Consider the following 15,880-nt stretch of genomic DNA (forward strand, 5'->3'; position numbering starts at 1 on the left):
GCATCTCGTTTGCTCTTTAGTTCCTGCGGGTCCCTGAGCTGATGCCTTTCCGGCTGACTCGCCAGTTCATCAACCTGATGTCACCATTGAAGGAGACAGGGCTCGTGAGCAGCGTCATGGTGTGCGCGCTGAGGGCCTTCCGCTCACGTACCGACCTGCTCACCACCACCATGGACGTGTTCGTGAAGGAGCCGTCCTTTGACTGGAAGGTCGGTGGTTCTCCCCCCTTTGCAGCTTTGTTCCAGCATGCTCATGACTGACCACCTTTCCTGTCTCCTGGTGGGGATGTGTTGACCAATGTACTTACTGGTTCTGTACAGTTCTCAAAGTTAACATTTGGGATCATTTAGCTTGAAAATCAGACAAGAGACCTGACTTTTATTTGGAGGACACTGTTAGACTTGAGAGTATTTGTAGTCCTTTGGTGATGGGGATTGGTTTCTTTTAGACAAGTTTTAGTTTTGAGTCTGTTCCACACAACGTCAGCATCCTTCTCAGCTCAGCGCCCAGGAGGAAGCGCGGCAGTGACACCTCCTCAGGGCGGCCGTGGTAAGCCCAAGTGTAGGCCCTTACGGTCGCCGTCACTGTCACATGCGCTGCAGGGAGAGTGTGTGCAAAAAGCGGCAGAGCCCTTCCCAGCTGGAGACTTGGTTTATTTTGAGATCACTACCTGTTGGGTCTGTTTGAACGTGACCGTATGTACCATTAAGCAGAGAAAATCATGTTTCTTTCCCTCAGAATTTTGAACAGACAATGCTGAGAAAAGGAGGATCATGGATTAAAGAAATAAATGTAACTGAACAAAATTGGTATCCACGGCAGAAGATTCATTATGCTAAGAGAAAGCTAGCAGGTGCCAATCCAGCAGTTATTACTTGGTAAGCATTTATTTGTGGAAAAACACACACACACCAACATGCCGTTGTTCCCAAGAGAATCACTAAACATATTTGTGTGTGTGTGTGTATGTACTCAGCCTGTGCCATCAGCCCGTCACCCCCACTGACAATGGGGGCTGGGGTGCAGCATGCAGAGGCCACCTCTCACTGCCCGGCTGGGTCCTGACTCTAAAATACACACACGCATGCCCCACACCCCGGTCAGCCTCGCAAGGTCCTAACTCTGAAACCCACACTCACACTGCACATACACAGGCACACACCGGTCAGCCCAGCAAGGTCCTGACTCTTAAACACACACAACACATACCATACTCCCCCCACACAACACCACCCCCCGTCAGCCCAGTGAGGTCCTAACTCTGAAATCCACATTCACACCACACACACACACACGCACACCCCACACCCCAGTCAGCCCTGAAACACACACAGACACATAGACACAGACACACACACCCCAGTCAGACCGGGCCCCCTCACCACACCCCTGGGCCACAGACACACACACACACACCCCCCAATCAGCCTGGGCATGTGCATGCATGTACACACGCACACACACACCAATCAGCCTGGGCGCGCAAGCATGCGCGCACACGCATGCGCGCACACACGCACATACACACACACGCACCAATCAGCCTGGGCCCCCTCACCACAGTCCTGGACTGTCTCATGAACATCTCTACCTGCATGAGGAAATGTTGTTTTTAAATTTGCTTCTGTCTTTTCTCGGGACAAATGTGGCCCTGGTGGCAGAGCCCTTGGGTGCACAGAGCATAGTGGAGGCTCATTAATGCATATGCAGATCAGATTACCTTTAACCTAGCTTTCATGTTTTTCTGGTTGAAGTCTACAACAAATACAGATTTGCAGAAATGATTCACAAGAAGGAAAAAAGTTGGATTTTCCTGTTAATAGTAAATGGTGACCGTGGTCAGTTGTTCTTTGACAAAGATGCCAAGACCATTCAGTGGTCTTTCCAGCAAAGATCACTGAAAGGAATGAAGGTGGAACTCCCACCCTAAATGATAATACAGAGTTAATTCAAAGAGGATCAAGACCTACTTGTGTGAGCTAAAACTATAACATCCTTAGAAGCAAACATAGGGGTAAATCTTTTGGACCTTGGATTTGACAATGATATTTGACATTCTTAAGTCTAAAACCAAAAGCACAAACAAGAGAAGGAGAAAGAAAAGCACAAATTCATCAAAATTAAAAACTTTTGTGCCTCAAAGTATACTATCAGGAAAGTAAAAATAGAGTCCACAGAATGGGGTAAGACATTTGAAAGTCATATAGCTATAAGGAACTTGAGTATAGAATCCATTAAAAAATTCTTACAGCTGAATAATAAAAAGACCACCCAATGAAAAAAATGACCAAAGGACTTGAACAGACATGTCTATAAAAGAATATAGACAAATGGCCAATAAACAAATGGAAAGATGCTTAAAATCGTTAGTCATCAGATAAATGCAAGTGAGACTCCACACCCACTAGGATTGCTATTAATATAATCAGAAACTGGAATATAACAAGTTGTTGGTGAGGAACACACACACACACACACACAGACGGAATCTTGACTTTGAGGACAATGAGCAGCAGAGAGTATGCTGTGTGACCAGATGGAGCGTCTGGTTTGGACTGGAGAAATAACCTGCAGTTTGTGTCTTTGTGTTGCTTGATCTTTTTTCCAGTAATGAGCTTCTCCTGGGCCATGAGAAGGAGTCTGCCTTCAGAGACTACGTTGCTGTGGCACAAGGAAGCCGAGAGCACAGCGTTCGTGCCCAGGAGCCTGAGAGTGGACTTTCAGAAGAGGCCCAAGTGAGGTGCCTGATTGACCAGGCAACTGACCCTAACATCCTCGGCAGAACTTGGGAAGGGTGGGAGCCCTGGATGTAAGATCCCCCGGAGGCAGCAGACAGGGCTCCTGTGTGTGTGTTTAGAGACCGTCCTGAACTCTGATCCAAGCCACCAGTGACTTCATCTTCCCAAAGCCCCAGAGAGCAGGTGTCTGTGTGTGACTTCCTCTCGTATCACAGTTTAATCCAGCTCATGATGAAGTGAATGCTGACCCGGGTGAGGGACTAGGCCATGGTCAAGGATGAGCTTAGGATCACAGTGGACATAGAAGGGCGGGTGTATCCAGTCTCGTGCAAGCGCCAAATCATGGCACAGCAAACAGGCGCTATGGCCGGATGAACAGCTGTCAACGTTAGTGGTGTGTGTGAGCATCCCACATGCCTTGGAAATTATGCCCAGAAGACTGTCCCGCAGACTTTGTGAGAGTAACTGATGGGATGTTAGGTTGTATCAGCAGCGCAAGAATATGAACAGCTCAGGGTGTGGTTATGGCTTATTATGTTTACACATGGTTGTGTAATGTGTGAACAGAAAGGATCTCTTTATTGTTGTCTGGAATTGTGGCACCATCTGTTACCTGGTGGCTTTTAGAAAATTGATAAATAAACAAACACAAGAGAGTCAGAAATGATGTTCCCTGAATGCTATGAGAACTTTATAGATGTTTATCCCCAAATTTTCTCCTTGATTGTGATTTGACATGATTGTGTTTGACATTTTAGGATATTTTTGTAGGTTTTCTCTTCCACATTTTTCTCCTCTAGCTTTGACAGTTTATGATAGAATTGTCCTCTAGAAGGTAAAGTGTTGAGGAGAGAGAAAGTTTTGGTCTTAGCTTTGCTACCTTTGCTACTCTGATCACAGCTGGAAGGTGGATACAGGAGCTTTGCATCCCAGACTCGGGGAGTCTGAGCAGGCCTGGCACTTGACATTCCCGTTCTAGGAACATGAAGAAAACCCCTGCTTGAAATGAGTCCTCCTTGGAGATATAGCATGATTCTGGGGCCGCAGGTCAGGTTATGAAATGCAGGATGGGAACAGCTTCCTGTCCACTCACCAGCCTCGGTCCCCTCGCCTCCCCAGCTGGAGCCTGTTTCAGGCTGACTTGAGCTTTGTGTTACAGCTTTCCAAACATTTCTAATCCCAGACTCTTCGATGATTTGGGGAAATGGTGAATCTTAGTGCCCCGACCAGGGATCAGATCCACATCCCCTGCATTGCAAGGCGGATTCTTTTTTGGGGGGAGAGTTTGGGAGACCACTTGTCCTTCAGTTTTATTTTCACTTTAATTATTGTGAAATAATATTTTAAGTGTGGACCATATTCCCCAATTCTAGCTAAAGAGATAAGCATGTTTGTATATGTGTGAACAAGCTTGTAGATTTCTAATTGTTGTCTCAACACTTTAAATCACAACATTTTAAAATCGCAGGTCCCTCCTTGGAGAGGTTAAGGGTTGTTCCTATTGCTGTTGGCAAGGGTAATCATGGACTGACAGTGTAGATGAACAAAAAGGATCTCTTTATTGTTGTCTGGAGTTGTGGCACCATCGGTTACCCAGTGGCTTTCAGAAAATTGATAAATAAACAAACACAAGGGAGTCAGAAGTAATGTTCCCTCAATGCTATGAGAACTATTTTTACAGATGTTTATCTCCAAATTTTCTCCTTGCAAAACATTAGTTATAGAAAAACACACATTTATACTATGTTCAGTTGTGAGGTTTTTGAGCTCTACCCTATATAATTCAGAATCAGTCACTCTTTGGTTGTAATAAAATGTAGGCAAGTTGCCTTTTAAACTTTGTTTGGCATCCTGAATTTGAAAACAGACTGCTGTTGTCCACCTGCACCTCTTGAAACGGAGTTCAGATCAGTGGTGTGCCAGAGCCCTCTTGTTCCCACCCACACGAGCAACATTCAGAACACCAGGGATTTTGCTAGCGAATTGTTACGTTCACGCAGAAAGTCAGCAAGTGCTACGAATCAGGGTTTCTGTTTATCAGAGTCTGTGCTCCAGTGGACAGCCGGCGTCCACAGTTAGGGCGCCATCAGTCCAGGCTGGGTCCATCCAGCATGACGCCCGCAAGCTCCTGGATGCCAGTGTGTGGTGGTCACGTCCCAACTGTCTCCCACTATGTCCCCTCTCGTCCTGTACCTCTCCCTGGATCCTGTCTTTATGGTCTTTGCCCAAGATCACTGCCACTGCCTCCCAGCAGACTCTCTACCACTGGAGGGACTTCCCTGACGGTCCAGGAGCCAAGACTCTGTGTGCCCAGTGCAGGGGGCACAGGTTCAAGCCCTGGTTCAGGGAACTAAGATTCCCACAGGCTGCACGGTGTAGCCAAATAAATAAATAAGTAAATCTAGTACTAGAATACAGTTTAGGAAAGAAGCCTGCTATCCTGGAATTGAAGAAAAGGTAGTTATCTCCGACTATTGGGGAAAATTGCTATATAAACAGGGCGCTTTTGATTGACTGTAAAGTAGGCGTGGTTTTTGTGTAGTAGTACCCCAAAAAATTGCTCTACAGACTGAATCTACAACTGTAGAATTTATTTTCAAAACAGTAGGCCAGCGCTAGGTTACAGCCCGTAACTGTGACAGTGGCAGTAATACAGCCACAGCGCTGAGCCCGTGAGTCCTGACCTCATGACGTCCTGTTCTAGCCAGCTGATCAGAAGCAGGTTGTGGATGAAAACATCCCCCAGAGGGACTGCTCCCCTGGGGCATGGTCACACCCATCTCTATCTTACTCTGCCCGAGCCTGGGCTGGGGGAGACCCTCCAAGCTGCCTCAGCTCCAGTGTGCCATCACCCAGCCTGCTGCAGGCATGTCCATAATTAACACTGGTTGTTGTCATTTTAATCGCTAAATCATGTCCGATCCTTTTGCGACCCCATAGCTCTTCAGGCTCCTCTGTCCACGGGATTTTCCAGGCAAGAATACTGGAGTGGGTTGCCATCTCCTTCTCCAGGGGATCTTCCCCACCCAGGGATCAAACCTGCCTCTCTTGTGTCTCCTGCATTGGCAGGCAGATTCCTTTCTAAGAAACTGAGCTAATTAACAGTGTTAGATGTGCAGAAATACAAGAATGCTGCATTTTCTTCTTTTTTTTTCTATTTTCACCATTTTAAAAAATTTTTTATTGTTTAAGTGAAGCATAATTGCTTTACAGAATTGTGTTGGTTTCTGCCTAACCCTAACCCTAACCCACCTGGCCTCATTAAGAAAGTAAAACATTTGTGAGTCTCCTGCAGAATTTTTTTTCTCCGGATTGTAGAAGCTCTCTGTCAGCACAGCACTCTGGGCCTGGAGAGTTCAGAGAATCACTTAAGTAATGTGACAGCCTTGTCCATTTAAAATGGAATTCAGTGCCAGCTTCCCTCAGAGGCATTCATTGAAACTCCGTGTGTGAGCTGTTCCTGTTGTCACTTAATAATGTCTCTCATGTTTGCCAGCCAGTGACAGCATTGCTCAAGTTCATTAGGCTGGACTGGGCTTTCCTGGGATGTGTGAACCCTCCCACAGTTCATTCTGCATCTTGTTTGGAGCAAGGAGCAGCAGCCCGTGCCATGCTGTTAGGGGCGCGAGCAGAGGTGGGTGGGGTCCGGGGCTGACCCCTGCAAGGTGGATTCTTAACCAAGTGGTTTGATATTTAACAATAGTAAATCTTCCAATCCACGAACATGGTGTCTTTCCTTTTATTTAACTTTTTTCAGCAGTGTTTTGTAATTTTTACTAGTTTTTGTTGTTTCTAATCTTGAATTCCATTTTTTGAGACAAAGGATGGTATATGAAAATGACATACTGATATTTTCTATAAAGTTCATGAAGGATATGTAGCCCAGGTAAGCATGTACAAAGGAAAGCGTGTCACCCTGACCCCTTACAGAGCTGGGAAAGAACATTGTTGTTTTAAGTTACACTGCTAGCATCAGAAGGAAAAGAAACACTGATCTTGATGGCTGAGCAGGCACTCCACCTTGAAGGAGCTGTAGTTAATGTGTGATCAGACACACCCTACATCCCTCTACACACTAAAGGGACGGCAGGGATGGAGGAGGCCTGAGCAAAGAAATTTTTTATTTTTCTTGTCCTGCCTTCAAATAGAAATTTTTATTTCATCACATTTTAGAACCTATATTAGAAAAGAAAGATTGCAAATAAGTAATGCTACATGTTTAGGAGACTAAGAAAAAGAAGAACAAACGTAAACTTGGTGCCAGTAAAAAGAGCACAAAAAGAAGCAGCAAGCAAAACACTGATTCTTTGAACAGCTCTTTGATAAACCTAGACTGATTCAGAAAAAAAAAAAAAAAAGGCAAATATCTAATATCAGAAACGAAAGTGGAGCGCAGAGCGGTTTGGTTGTTCGTTGGAAGGAGTTCTTTGGTTCGTTGGAAGGAGTTTTTCCCGTAGCTGAGCTATTGCGGCTCTTTGGGCAGCAGCGGCGGCGCGGCAGTCGGAGAAGCGGCCTAAAACTTCGGCGTTGGGTAAAAGAAAATGGCTCGAACCAAACAGACTGCTCGGAAGTCAACAGGTGGGAAAGGGCCCCGCAAGCAGCTGGTCACAAAAGCAGCCAGGAAAAGCGCCCCCTCTACAGGCGGGATGAAGAAACCTCATCGCTACAGGCCCGGGACTGTTGCGCTTCGAGAAATCCGTCGTCACCAGAAATCCACCGAGCTTCTGATCCGGAAACTGCCTTTTCAGAGGCTGGTGAGGGAGATCGCCCAGGATTTCAAAACCGACTTGCGGTTCCAGAGTGCCGCCATCGGTGCGCTGCAGGAGGCTAGCGAAGCGTACCTGGTGGGCTTGTTTGAAGATACTAATCTGTGTGCCATCCACGCTAAGAGAGTAACCGTCATGCCCAGAGACATCCAGTTGGCTCGCCGGATACGGGGAGAGAGAGCTTAAGTGAGGGCGGTTTTTATGGTGTTTTGTAGTACATTTTTGTAAAATACTTTGGTTTAATTTGTGACTTTTTTTGGTAAGAAATTGTTTATAATATGTTGCATTTGTACTTAAGTCATTTCATCTTTCACTCAGGATGAAGGCGAAAAGTGACTGTTCACAGACCTGAGTGATGTGAGCGCTGTTGCTGAGGAGTGACAAGTTGCTAATATGCAGAAGGGATGGGTGATATTTCTTGCTTCTCATGATGGATGTTTCTGTATGTTAATGATTTGTTGGGTAGCTATTAAGGTACTAGAATTGATAAATGTGTACAGGGTCCTTTTGCAATAAAACTGGTTATGACTTGATCCAAGTGTTTAACAATTGAGACTGTTAAGTCTGACCATACATCACTGTGATAGAATGTGGGCTTTTTCAGGAGTGAAGATACAAGTCTTAACCACAGTGTAACTTACAGTTTCCTTAAAAAAAAAAAAGTCAACCTGGCAGCTATAGAATACACTATGTACATTTATAATAGCTATTTTATATATTGTAGTGTCAACATTTTTCAATTAAATGTTTTACATTGACATGTGCTGGAGAGTGTTGTCTTTAAGGTGTGTGTAATTGAGAGACCGATAGGTTTTCTCCTGAGTAGACTGCTCTTGTTTATGTAGTAAAATGCTTTGTGCGTTATGCCTTGCATAAGTCCTCGTTCTACCACATGTTAAACTAACCCTCTAGCTGATAGTGCAAACACTAACAGGGAGGGGGATTTATTTATAAGGGCTCTGGACTATAATACAAGTTATTCACAGCAGCAGCATCTGTTACTAATATCGTAGTTAGTGCAGCTTTTCTTTGTGTTGTGATTGGTCTGATAACTAGGTTGAACTTTCCTCTACCAAGGAAGAACAATACTGAACTTTTTTCCTTGTGGGGTTTGTATTATAACTGCTAGGGTAAACTTGCTGTGGGGGAGGGACACAGCTTCGGCTTATGGAACCTCTGCCAGTTAAAATCGTGTTCATGTGGCATAGGTTCTAGGAAAATCACTTCATAGAGATGGCTTTCCAAGTGGTTTAAAATTTATCCTTCTATTGAAGTTTTTAGGTCAATTATGTAAGTTGACTAAATTTACAAATAAACTTGTTTATTCAAAAAAAAAGAAATGAAAGTGGAGACATCAACCTTACAGAAATAAAAATTCCTAGAAATATAAATTGCCAAAACTGACTCAAGAAATAGAAAATCTGAACAGATCTGCAATGAGACTTAATTAGTAATTAAAAACGAGAACCCCCCCCACCCCCCGCCAAAAGACACAGATGGTACATTGGTGAATTCTACCAAACACTGAAAAAGGAGTTAACACCAATCCTCAAATGCTTCCAAAAAATATCATAAAGGGAAAAGCTCCCTAACTGATCCCAGGAACCCAGCATTACCCTGATATCAAAGCCAGAGACTCTATAAGAAAACAGTAGACCAATATCCCTTACGGACACTGATGCAGAAATCCTCGACAAAACACTCAGAAATGGAGTCCAGCAGCACTAAGGATTACTCTCTGGCACATGGTGCCATCCCAGCGCTGCAGGGTTGCTTCAGCATCTAATACCCATTGTAGTGATGCCTAACATTAATACACAAAGGAAAAAAACAGGTTCGTCTCAATGCAAAAAAGTATTTGACAGATTCAATACAGTTTCCCGATAAAAATCACACAGCAAACCAAGACTAGAAGGAAACTTAATCAACCTGACAAAGGACATCTATGAAAATCTGCAGGTAACATTCTACTCATTGGTGAAAGAGAAAACATTCCCCTGAGGTCAGGATCAAGAGAAGGATGCCACTTTCACCACTGCTGTTCAACACTGCTGGATGTTCTAGTCAGAGCAGTCAGACAAGAAAAAAAGATTCAAATTAGGAAAAAAGAAATAAAACTATCAGACAACTAACAGACAACATGATCATATATACAAAAAAAAAAAAAAAATCCCAAAGATTCACAAAGTACTATGCTATGCTATGCTATGCTAAGTCACTTCAGTCGTCTCTGACTCTGTGTGACCCCATAGACAGTAGCCCACCAGGCTCCCCCGTCCCTGGGATTCTCCAGGCAAGAACACTGGAGTGGGTTGCCATTTCCTTCTCCAATGCATGAAAGTGAAAAGTGAAAGCGAAGTCACTCAGTCGTGTCCAACCCTCAGCGACCCCATGGACTGCAGCCTACCAGGCTCCTCCATCCTTGGAATTTTCCAGGCAAGAGTACTGGAGTGGGGTGCCATTGCCTTCTCCTCACAAAGTACTAGAGATAGTAAATTAATCCAACAGTAATTAACTGTTCTTACCCTCTTCAATACATCTGTTCTCGGATTTTTTGCTCCAGAGAAGTGATGGAACTTCACTGCTGGAATCAGGACTCCACCCTTATCAGTGGGTGATTGTCCAAACACTTATTCTTTGGGAGGATAACAGCAGAAAACTCTTATTCCACCATCTTGCTGTGACATCACTCTCCTACATAGCTCTCTTGAAAAGAAGGTTTCAACACAGTTTCATAGGTATATAAGCATAACCAGTAACACATGTAGCTTATAGTGTTTCAGCATATTTCAGTTATAAAAATTGTACATATATAGATACAGTAAAAGGATGAATGTGCAAACATACAGCTAAAAACAATTTTTAATTCCAAAAAATAGTATACACCTAGGTTGCTTAACGGAGAAGGCGATGACACCCCACTCGAGTACTCTTGCCTGGAAAATCCCATGGATGGAGGAGCCCAGTAGGCTGTAGTCCATGGGGTCGCTTATAGTCAAACACGACTGAGCGGCTTCGCTTTCACTTTCCACCTTCATGCATTGGAGAAGGAAATGGCAACCCACTCCAGTATTCTTGCCTGGAGAATCCCAGGGACAGGGGAGCCTGGTGGGCTGCTGTCTATGGGGTTGCACAGAGTCAGACATGACTGAAGTGACTTAGCAGCAGCAGCAGGTTGCTTAAACACAGAGGTTAGTACACATCAGTAAAGTAGGAAGTAACTCACCCCATTGAATACATTAATTATGTGCAGTTTTTTGTATACCTATATCTCAATAAAGCTGGAGGGAAACAAAGTATGTTTCACACACATACTTCTATCCATAGTAACACACCCACCAGTTTTAAATACACTGAATTATGATATACCATTTAATAAGGGGGCAGCCATGCCATGCACATGTAAACACAATGTTTCTAACATCTCAATACTAATGAACACTTGCCTATCACTGTTAAACACACTGTTTCAACAAACACCATTCAAAGGTCAGAGTAAGACTTAGGCGCAGAGTCCAGTTTAGAGTCAGACTGAAGGTCAAGGTCAAAATTGGATTTAGGGTACTTGGAGTGTGTGGTCCAAGGTCAGCTTCAGGGTTATTATGGGGGTAAAAGGTCAGGGACAATAGGGAAGAATCAAGCAGCAGATGAGATTCAAGCTCATACAGTCAGGACAGGTTCAGGATTTTGGTGAGGAGGTGAGGACAAGGGTCAGAGCTGACAAGATGTTCATTGTGAGGTATATGATCATCAGGATCTTCATGGTTAGGGTCAAGGTCATGGAAATAGGGTCAAGGTCATGGCAGTAGTAAATGGCAGAATTAGTGTCAAGGGTAAGTATAGCATGAGGATCTAGATCAGGGTCAATGTCAAAGTTATGAGGAATGTTCTATTCAGTATCAGAGTGATTATCAGGGTTAGGAAGATGTAGCCCGAAGTGAGTGTGAAGGTCATAGGGTCAGGGTAAAGGTCAAGTTCTGGTCTGTATGAGAATTGAGGTCACTTTCATGTTAGGGGTGGGTATAAGGGTGATGGCATCATTGACCCAATGGACATGAGTTTGAGCAAACTCTGAGAGATAGTGGAGGACAGGGAGGCCTGGCATGCTGCAGTCCATGGGGTGGCAACAAGTAGGACACGACTGACCAACTGAACCACAACAATAAGGGAGAAGGCTCAGTCATGGTAAATGTTAGATTCACTTATGGTGAATGAGGGTGTTTATTAGTTCTTAGGTCTGTGTAACAAATTGACACAAACTAGTTAGCTTAAACCAAAAGAAGTATTCTCCCACAGTTGTGGATGTCAGAAGTCTGGAATCTAGGTGTGGGCGGGGCCATACCCTCTCCAAATGCTCCAGGGGAGGAGCCTCCTTGGCCCCTTGCAGTTTCTGGCCCCCTGCAGTTTCTGGGCTTGTGATGGCATCACTGCAGTCTCTGCCTCTGTCGTCATGTGCACTTCCTCCATACCCGTGCTTTCTCCTTTTCTGTGTTTCAACATATATCACTAAACAAACTAGTACATGCTCCACTCACAATGCAACGGTGTTCAGCGTATCTCATCTAGAGGTCCTTAATTCTGCAAAGGCCTATTTCCAAGTAAGGTTACATTCACAGGTACTGGTATTAGAACTTAGATACATGTTTTGGGGACGACTATTCAAGCCAGCATAGGGTCAAGGTCAGGAACATTTAGGGTCAGACTCATGGTCAAGTCTCATACAGGCTTAGGTTAGCTTCAAGGTACAGCTGAGAGTAAGGATTAGCATGTATGAACATTCAGTTCAGTTCAGTTCAGTTGCTCAGTCGTGTCCAACTCTGCAACCCCATCAACTGCAGCACGCCAGGGTTCCCTGTCCATCACCAACTCCAAGAGCCTACTCAAATTCATGTCCATTGAGTCAGTGATGCCATCCAACCATCTCATCCTTTATCGTCCCTTTTTCCTCCCGCCTTCAATCTTTCCCAGCATCAGAGTCTTTTCCAATGAGTCAGTTCTTCGCATCAGGTGGCCAAAGTTTTGGAGTTTCAGCTTCAGCATCAGTCCTTCTGGTGAATATTGAGGACTGATCTCCTTTAGGATGGACTGGTTGGATCTCCTTGCTCTCCAAGGGACTCTCAAGAGTCTTCTCCAACATTACAGTTCAAAAGCATCAATTCTTCAGCACTCAGCTTTCTTTATAGTCCAACTCCCACATCCATACATGACTACTGGAAAAACTGTAGCTTTGACTAGACAGACCTTTGTTGACAAAGTAATGTCTCTGCTTTTTAATATGCTGTCTAGGTTGGTCATAACTTTCCTTCCAAGGAGCAAGCATCTTTTAATTTCATGGCTGCAGTTACCATCTGCAGTGATTTTGGAGCCAAAAGAAAAATAAAGCTTCTCACTGTTTCATTGTTTCCCCATCTATTTGCCATGTAGTGATGGGACTGGATGCCATGATCTTAGTTTTCTGAATGTTGAGTTTTAAGCCAACTTTTTCACCTTCTTCTTTCACTTTCATCAAGAGGCTCTTTAGTTCTTCTTTGCTTTCTGCCATAAGTGTGTCATCTGCATATCTGAAGTCATTGATATTTCTCCCGGCCATCTTGATTCCAGCTTGTGCTTCATCCCCGGCATTTCAAATGATGTACTCTGCATGTAAGTTAAATAACAGGGTAACAAACTACAGCCTTGATGTACTCCTGAACATTAGGATTACAATAAGGCCAAGGGTTAGGTTCAGGATTAGGGCTGGGTGACATGAGGGTCCAGTTTAGGTGTGGGTCAGTGCTGGAGTGAGGGTGGGGTGACTTGAGGGTCAGGGTAATCATGGTCAGTGTTGGGTGTTAGGGACAGAGTCATACTGATGGCTGCAGTTACTGTCTTAGGAGGGTCAGGATCACAGGTCAAGGTCGGTTAAGTTTCAGTGTCAGGTTCAGGGTCAGTGTCAAGCTCTGGGTAAAGAGTGAGTATTGTGATCAGTTCAGGGCTATGGTAAGTGTGGGTCAGGGTGAGATTCAGGGTATGTGTTACGGTCAGCATTAGAGTGAGGGTGAATATCAGCGATGTTTAGGTTCAGGGTTAAGATTCAGGAAAAGCGTTAGAGTCCAGGGCAGTTTGAGTATCAGGGTTAATGTCTGTTGGTTCAATTGTAAATTCCTCATAATTACACTGCGTTATGAATGGCATAATGTAGAGGACACAGACCTAGGTGTCACACTCGAGTCTAATTCTAAACGTTACTAGCTCTGTACCCTTAGGCAAGTTTACTTACTAATTATTAGTTCATTTATTCATTCATATCTGCTATTTATTTGAGTGCTTTATATGTGGAAGAAACTGTGAAGTGCTATGGATGTAAAGGTCAAGAAGACAGAAATGGTACTGCTTTACATAGGTGGAGCCAGATGATGATTATTTAGGTTATGAGTATTGTAACATCATCAAAGGAGCATAGGGTTTGTGAAAATGAAGAACAGGGAGGTTCCGCCTCCTAGGAGTTCAAGGAAACTGAGAACAGGTTCAAGTTCACTCTGTCTTGTTTTTTTAAATCTCAATTGAAATTAAAAAAAATTATTTTCATATATTTCTTTTATTATTATATAAAAACATATATCAAGGAATATTATAGTGAACCTCTATGTGCTGACCTCCCAGCTTCAGCACTTTTCAGGAGCTGTATATAAACTGGCTTGGCAGAGACCAGAGCCTTTCAGGAAACAGGGTAGTGAATGCGCAGACTCTGAAGCGCCATGCACATTCAGTAACTGCAGGTAAGGCTCCCATGAAGAGCACACACATCCCTGGGTATCTGTGTGGAGAATAGATTGTGTGTGCTTATATGTGCACGGACGAGGGCAAGAGTGGACCAGGGACACTGCTTATGAGGCCACTGAGTAGACTAGGCAAAATCAATCAGGGGCCTGAAATACATCCATGGAGGAGTAGGGTGGGTGGAGAGACTCAACACAGGACAGACAGGGCTTTGACAGGAGAGCCAAATGTGCTCATGATAGTTCTCAGGTTTTGTTACTGATCCCCAATGGGTTGGTTCTAGAAGATCTTGCAGGTCTTCATAGAATTGGTCAACTTCAGCTTCTTTGGTATTAGTGGATGGCGTATAGACTTGGATTACTGTGATGTTGAATGGTTTGCCTTGGAAATGAACCAAGCTCATCCTCAGTTTACTCCGAGATCTACAACACCTTCTAGCACTAACACCAAAAAAAGATGTCCTTTTCTTCATAGAGGATTGGAATGCAAAAGTAGGAAGTCAAGAGATACTTGGAGTAACAGGCAAGTTTGACCTTTGAGTCCAAAATGAAGGAGGGTAAAGGCTAACAGGGTTTTGTCAAGAGAACACCCTAGTCATAGCGAATACCCTCGTCCAACAGCACAAGTGACGACTCTACACATGGACATCATGAGACGGGGATGCTGAAATCAGATTGATTAAATTCTTTCTAGTTGAAGATGGACAACCTCTATTCAGTCAGCAAAAACAAGACCTGGAGTTGACTGTGGCTCAGATCATGAGCTCCTTATTGCAACAAATGAAATGAAAGTCATTCAGTCATGTCTGACTCTTTGCGACCCCATGGACTATACAGTCCATGGCATTCTCCAGACCAGAATACTGGAGTTGGTAGCCTTTCCCTTCTCCAGGGGATCTTCCCAACCCATGGATTAAACCCAGATCTCCTGCATTGCAGGTGGATTCTTTACCAACTGAGGTATCAGGGAAATTGCAACATTCAGGCTTAAATTGAAGAAAGTAGGGAAAATCACTAGACCATTCAGATATGACCTAAATCAACCTCTTATGATTATACAGTGGAGGTGATGAATAGATTCAAGATATTAGACCTGGTAGACAGAGTGCCTATAGAACTATGGACAGAGGTTTGTAACATTGTACAGGAGGTGGTGATCAAAACCATTCCCAAGAAAAAGAAATGCAAGAAGGCAAAGTGGTTGTCTGAGGAGGCTTTGCAAATAGCTGAGAAAAGAAGAGACACAAAAGGCAAGGGAGAAAGGGAAAGATACACCCAACTGAATGCAGAGATCCAGGAAATGGCAAGGAGAGATAAGAAAGCCTTCCTAAGTGAACAATGCAAAGAAAAACAGGAAAACAATAGAATGGGAAAGACTAGAGATCTTGTCAAGAAAATTAGAGATATCAAGGGAATATTTCATGCAAGGATGGGCATGATAACAGACAGAAATGGTAAGGACTTAACAGAAGCAGAAGAGATTAACGAGAAACAGCAAGAATACACAAAACTATACCAAAAAAGTCTTAATGACCAGGATAACCACAATGGTGCTGTCACTCAGCTAGAGCCAGACATCCCAGAATGCGAAATCAAGTAGGCCTTAGGAAGCATTACT

At 43.9% G+C, this 15,880-nt stretch overlaps 2 protein-coding genes across 3 annotated transcripts in view; both read left to right on the forward strand.

Moving 5' to 3' along the window:
* PRKDC (protein kinase, DNA-activated, catalytic subunit) overlaps positions 1-3,402 on the forward strand; it is a 125,179-nt gene extending 121,777 nt beyond the window's left edge. For both annotated transcript variants that reach the window (XM_025265432.3, XM_044928776.2), the window contains exons 84-86: positions 21-209; positions 739-878; positions 2,609-3,402. In XM_025265432.3, coding sequence (XP_025121217.3) covers positions 21-209; positions 739-878; positions 2,609-2,813 — 534 coding nt within the window. In that variant the 3' untranslated portion in view covers positions 2,814-3,402. The remainder of the gene's footprint in view (positions 1-20; positions 210-738; positions 879-2,608) is intronic.
* Positions 3,403-4,731: 1,329 nt separating this feature from the next.
* On the forward strand, positions 4,732-8,262 carry LOC102402179 (histone H3.3C). The gene is made up of 2 exons (XM_025265437.3): positions 4,732-7,690; positions 7,823-8,262. The coding sequence occupies exon 1, from the start codon at positions 7,280-7,282 to the stop codon at positions 7,688-7,690; it is 411 nt and encodes a 136-aa protein (XP_025121222.1). The 5' UTR covers positions 4,732-7,279; the 3' UTR covers positions 7,823-8,262.
* Positions 8,263-15,880: the final 7,618 nt, after the last annotated feature.

The sequence above is a fragment of the Bubalus bubalis genome, chromosome 15 (genome assembly GCF_019923935.1).
Source record: "Bubalus bubalis isolate 160015118507 breed Murrah chromosome 15, NDDB_SH_1, whole genome shotgun sequence".
NCBI classification, from domain to species: Eukaryota; Metazoa; Chordata; class Mammalia; order Artiodactyla; family Bovidae; genus Bubalus; species Bubalus bubalis.

What these genes read in the sequence shown, in the direction of transcription:
- LOC102402179 (XM_025265437.3), top strand. Translation starts at nt 7,280, where the DNA reads ATGGCTCGAACCAAACAGACTGCTCGGAAGTCAACAGGTGGGAAAGGG.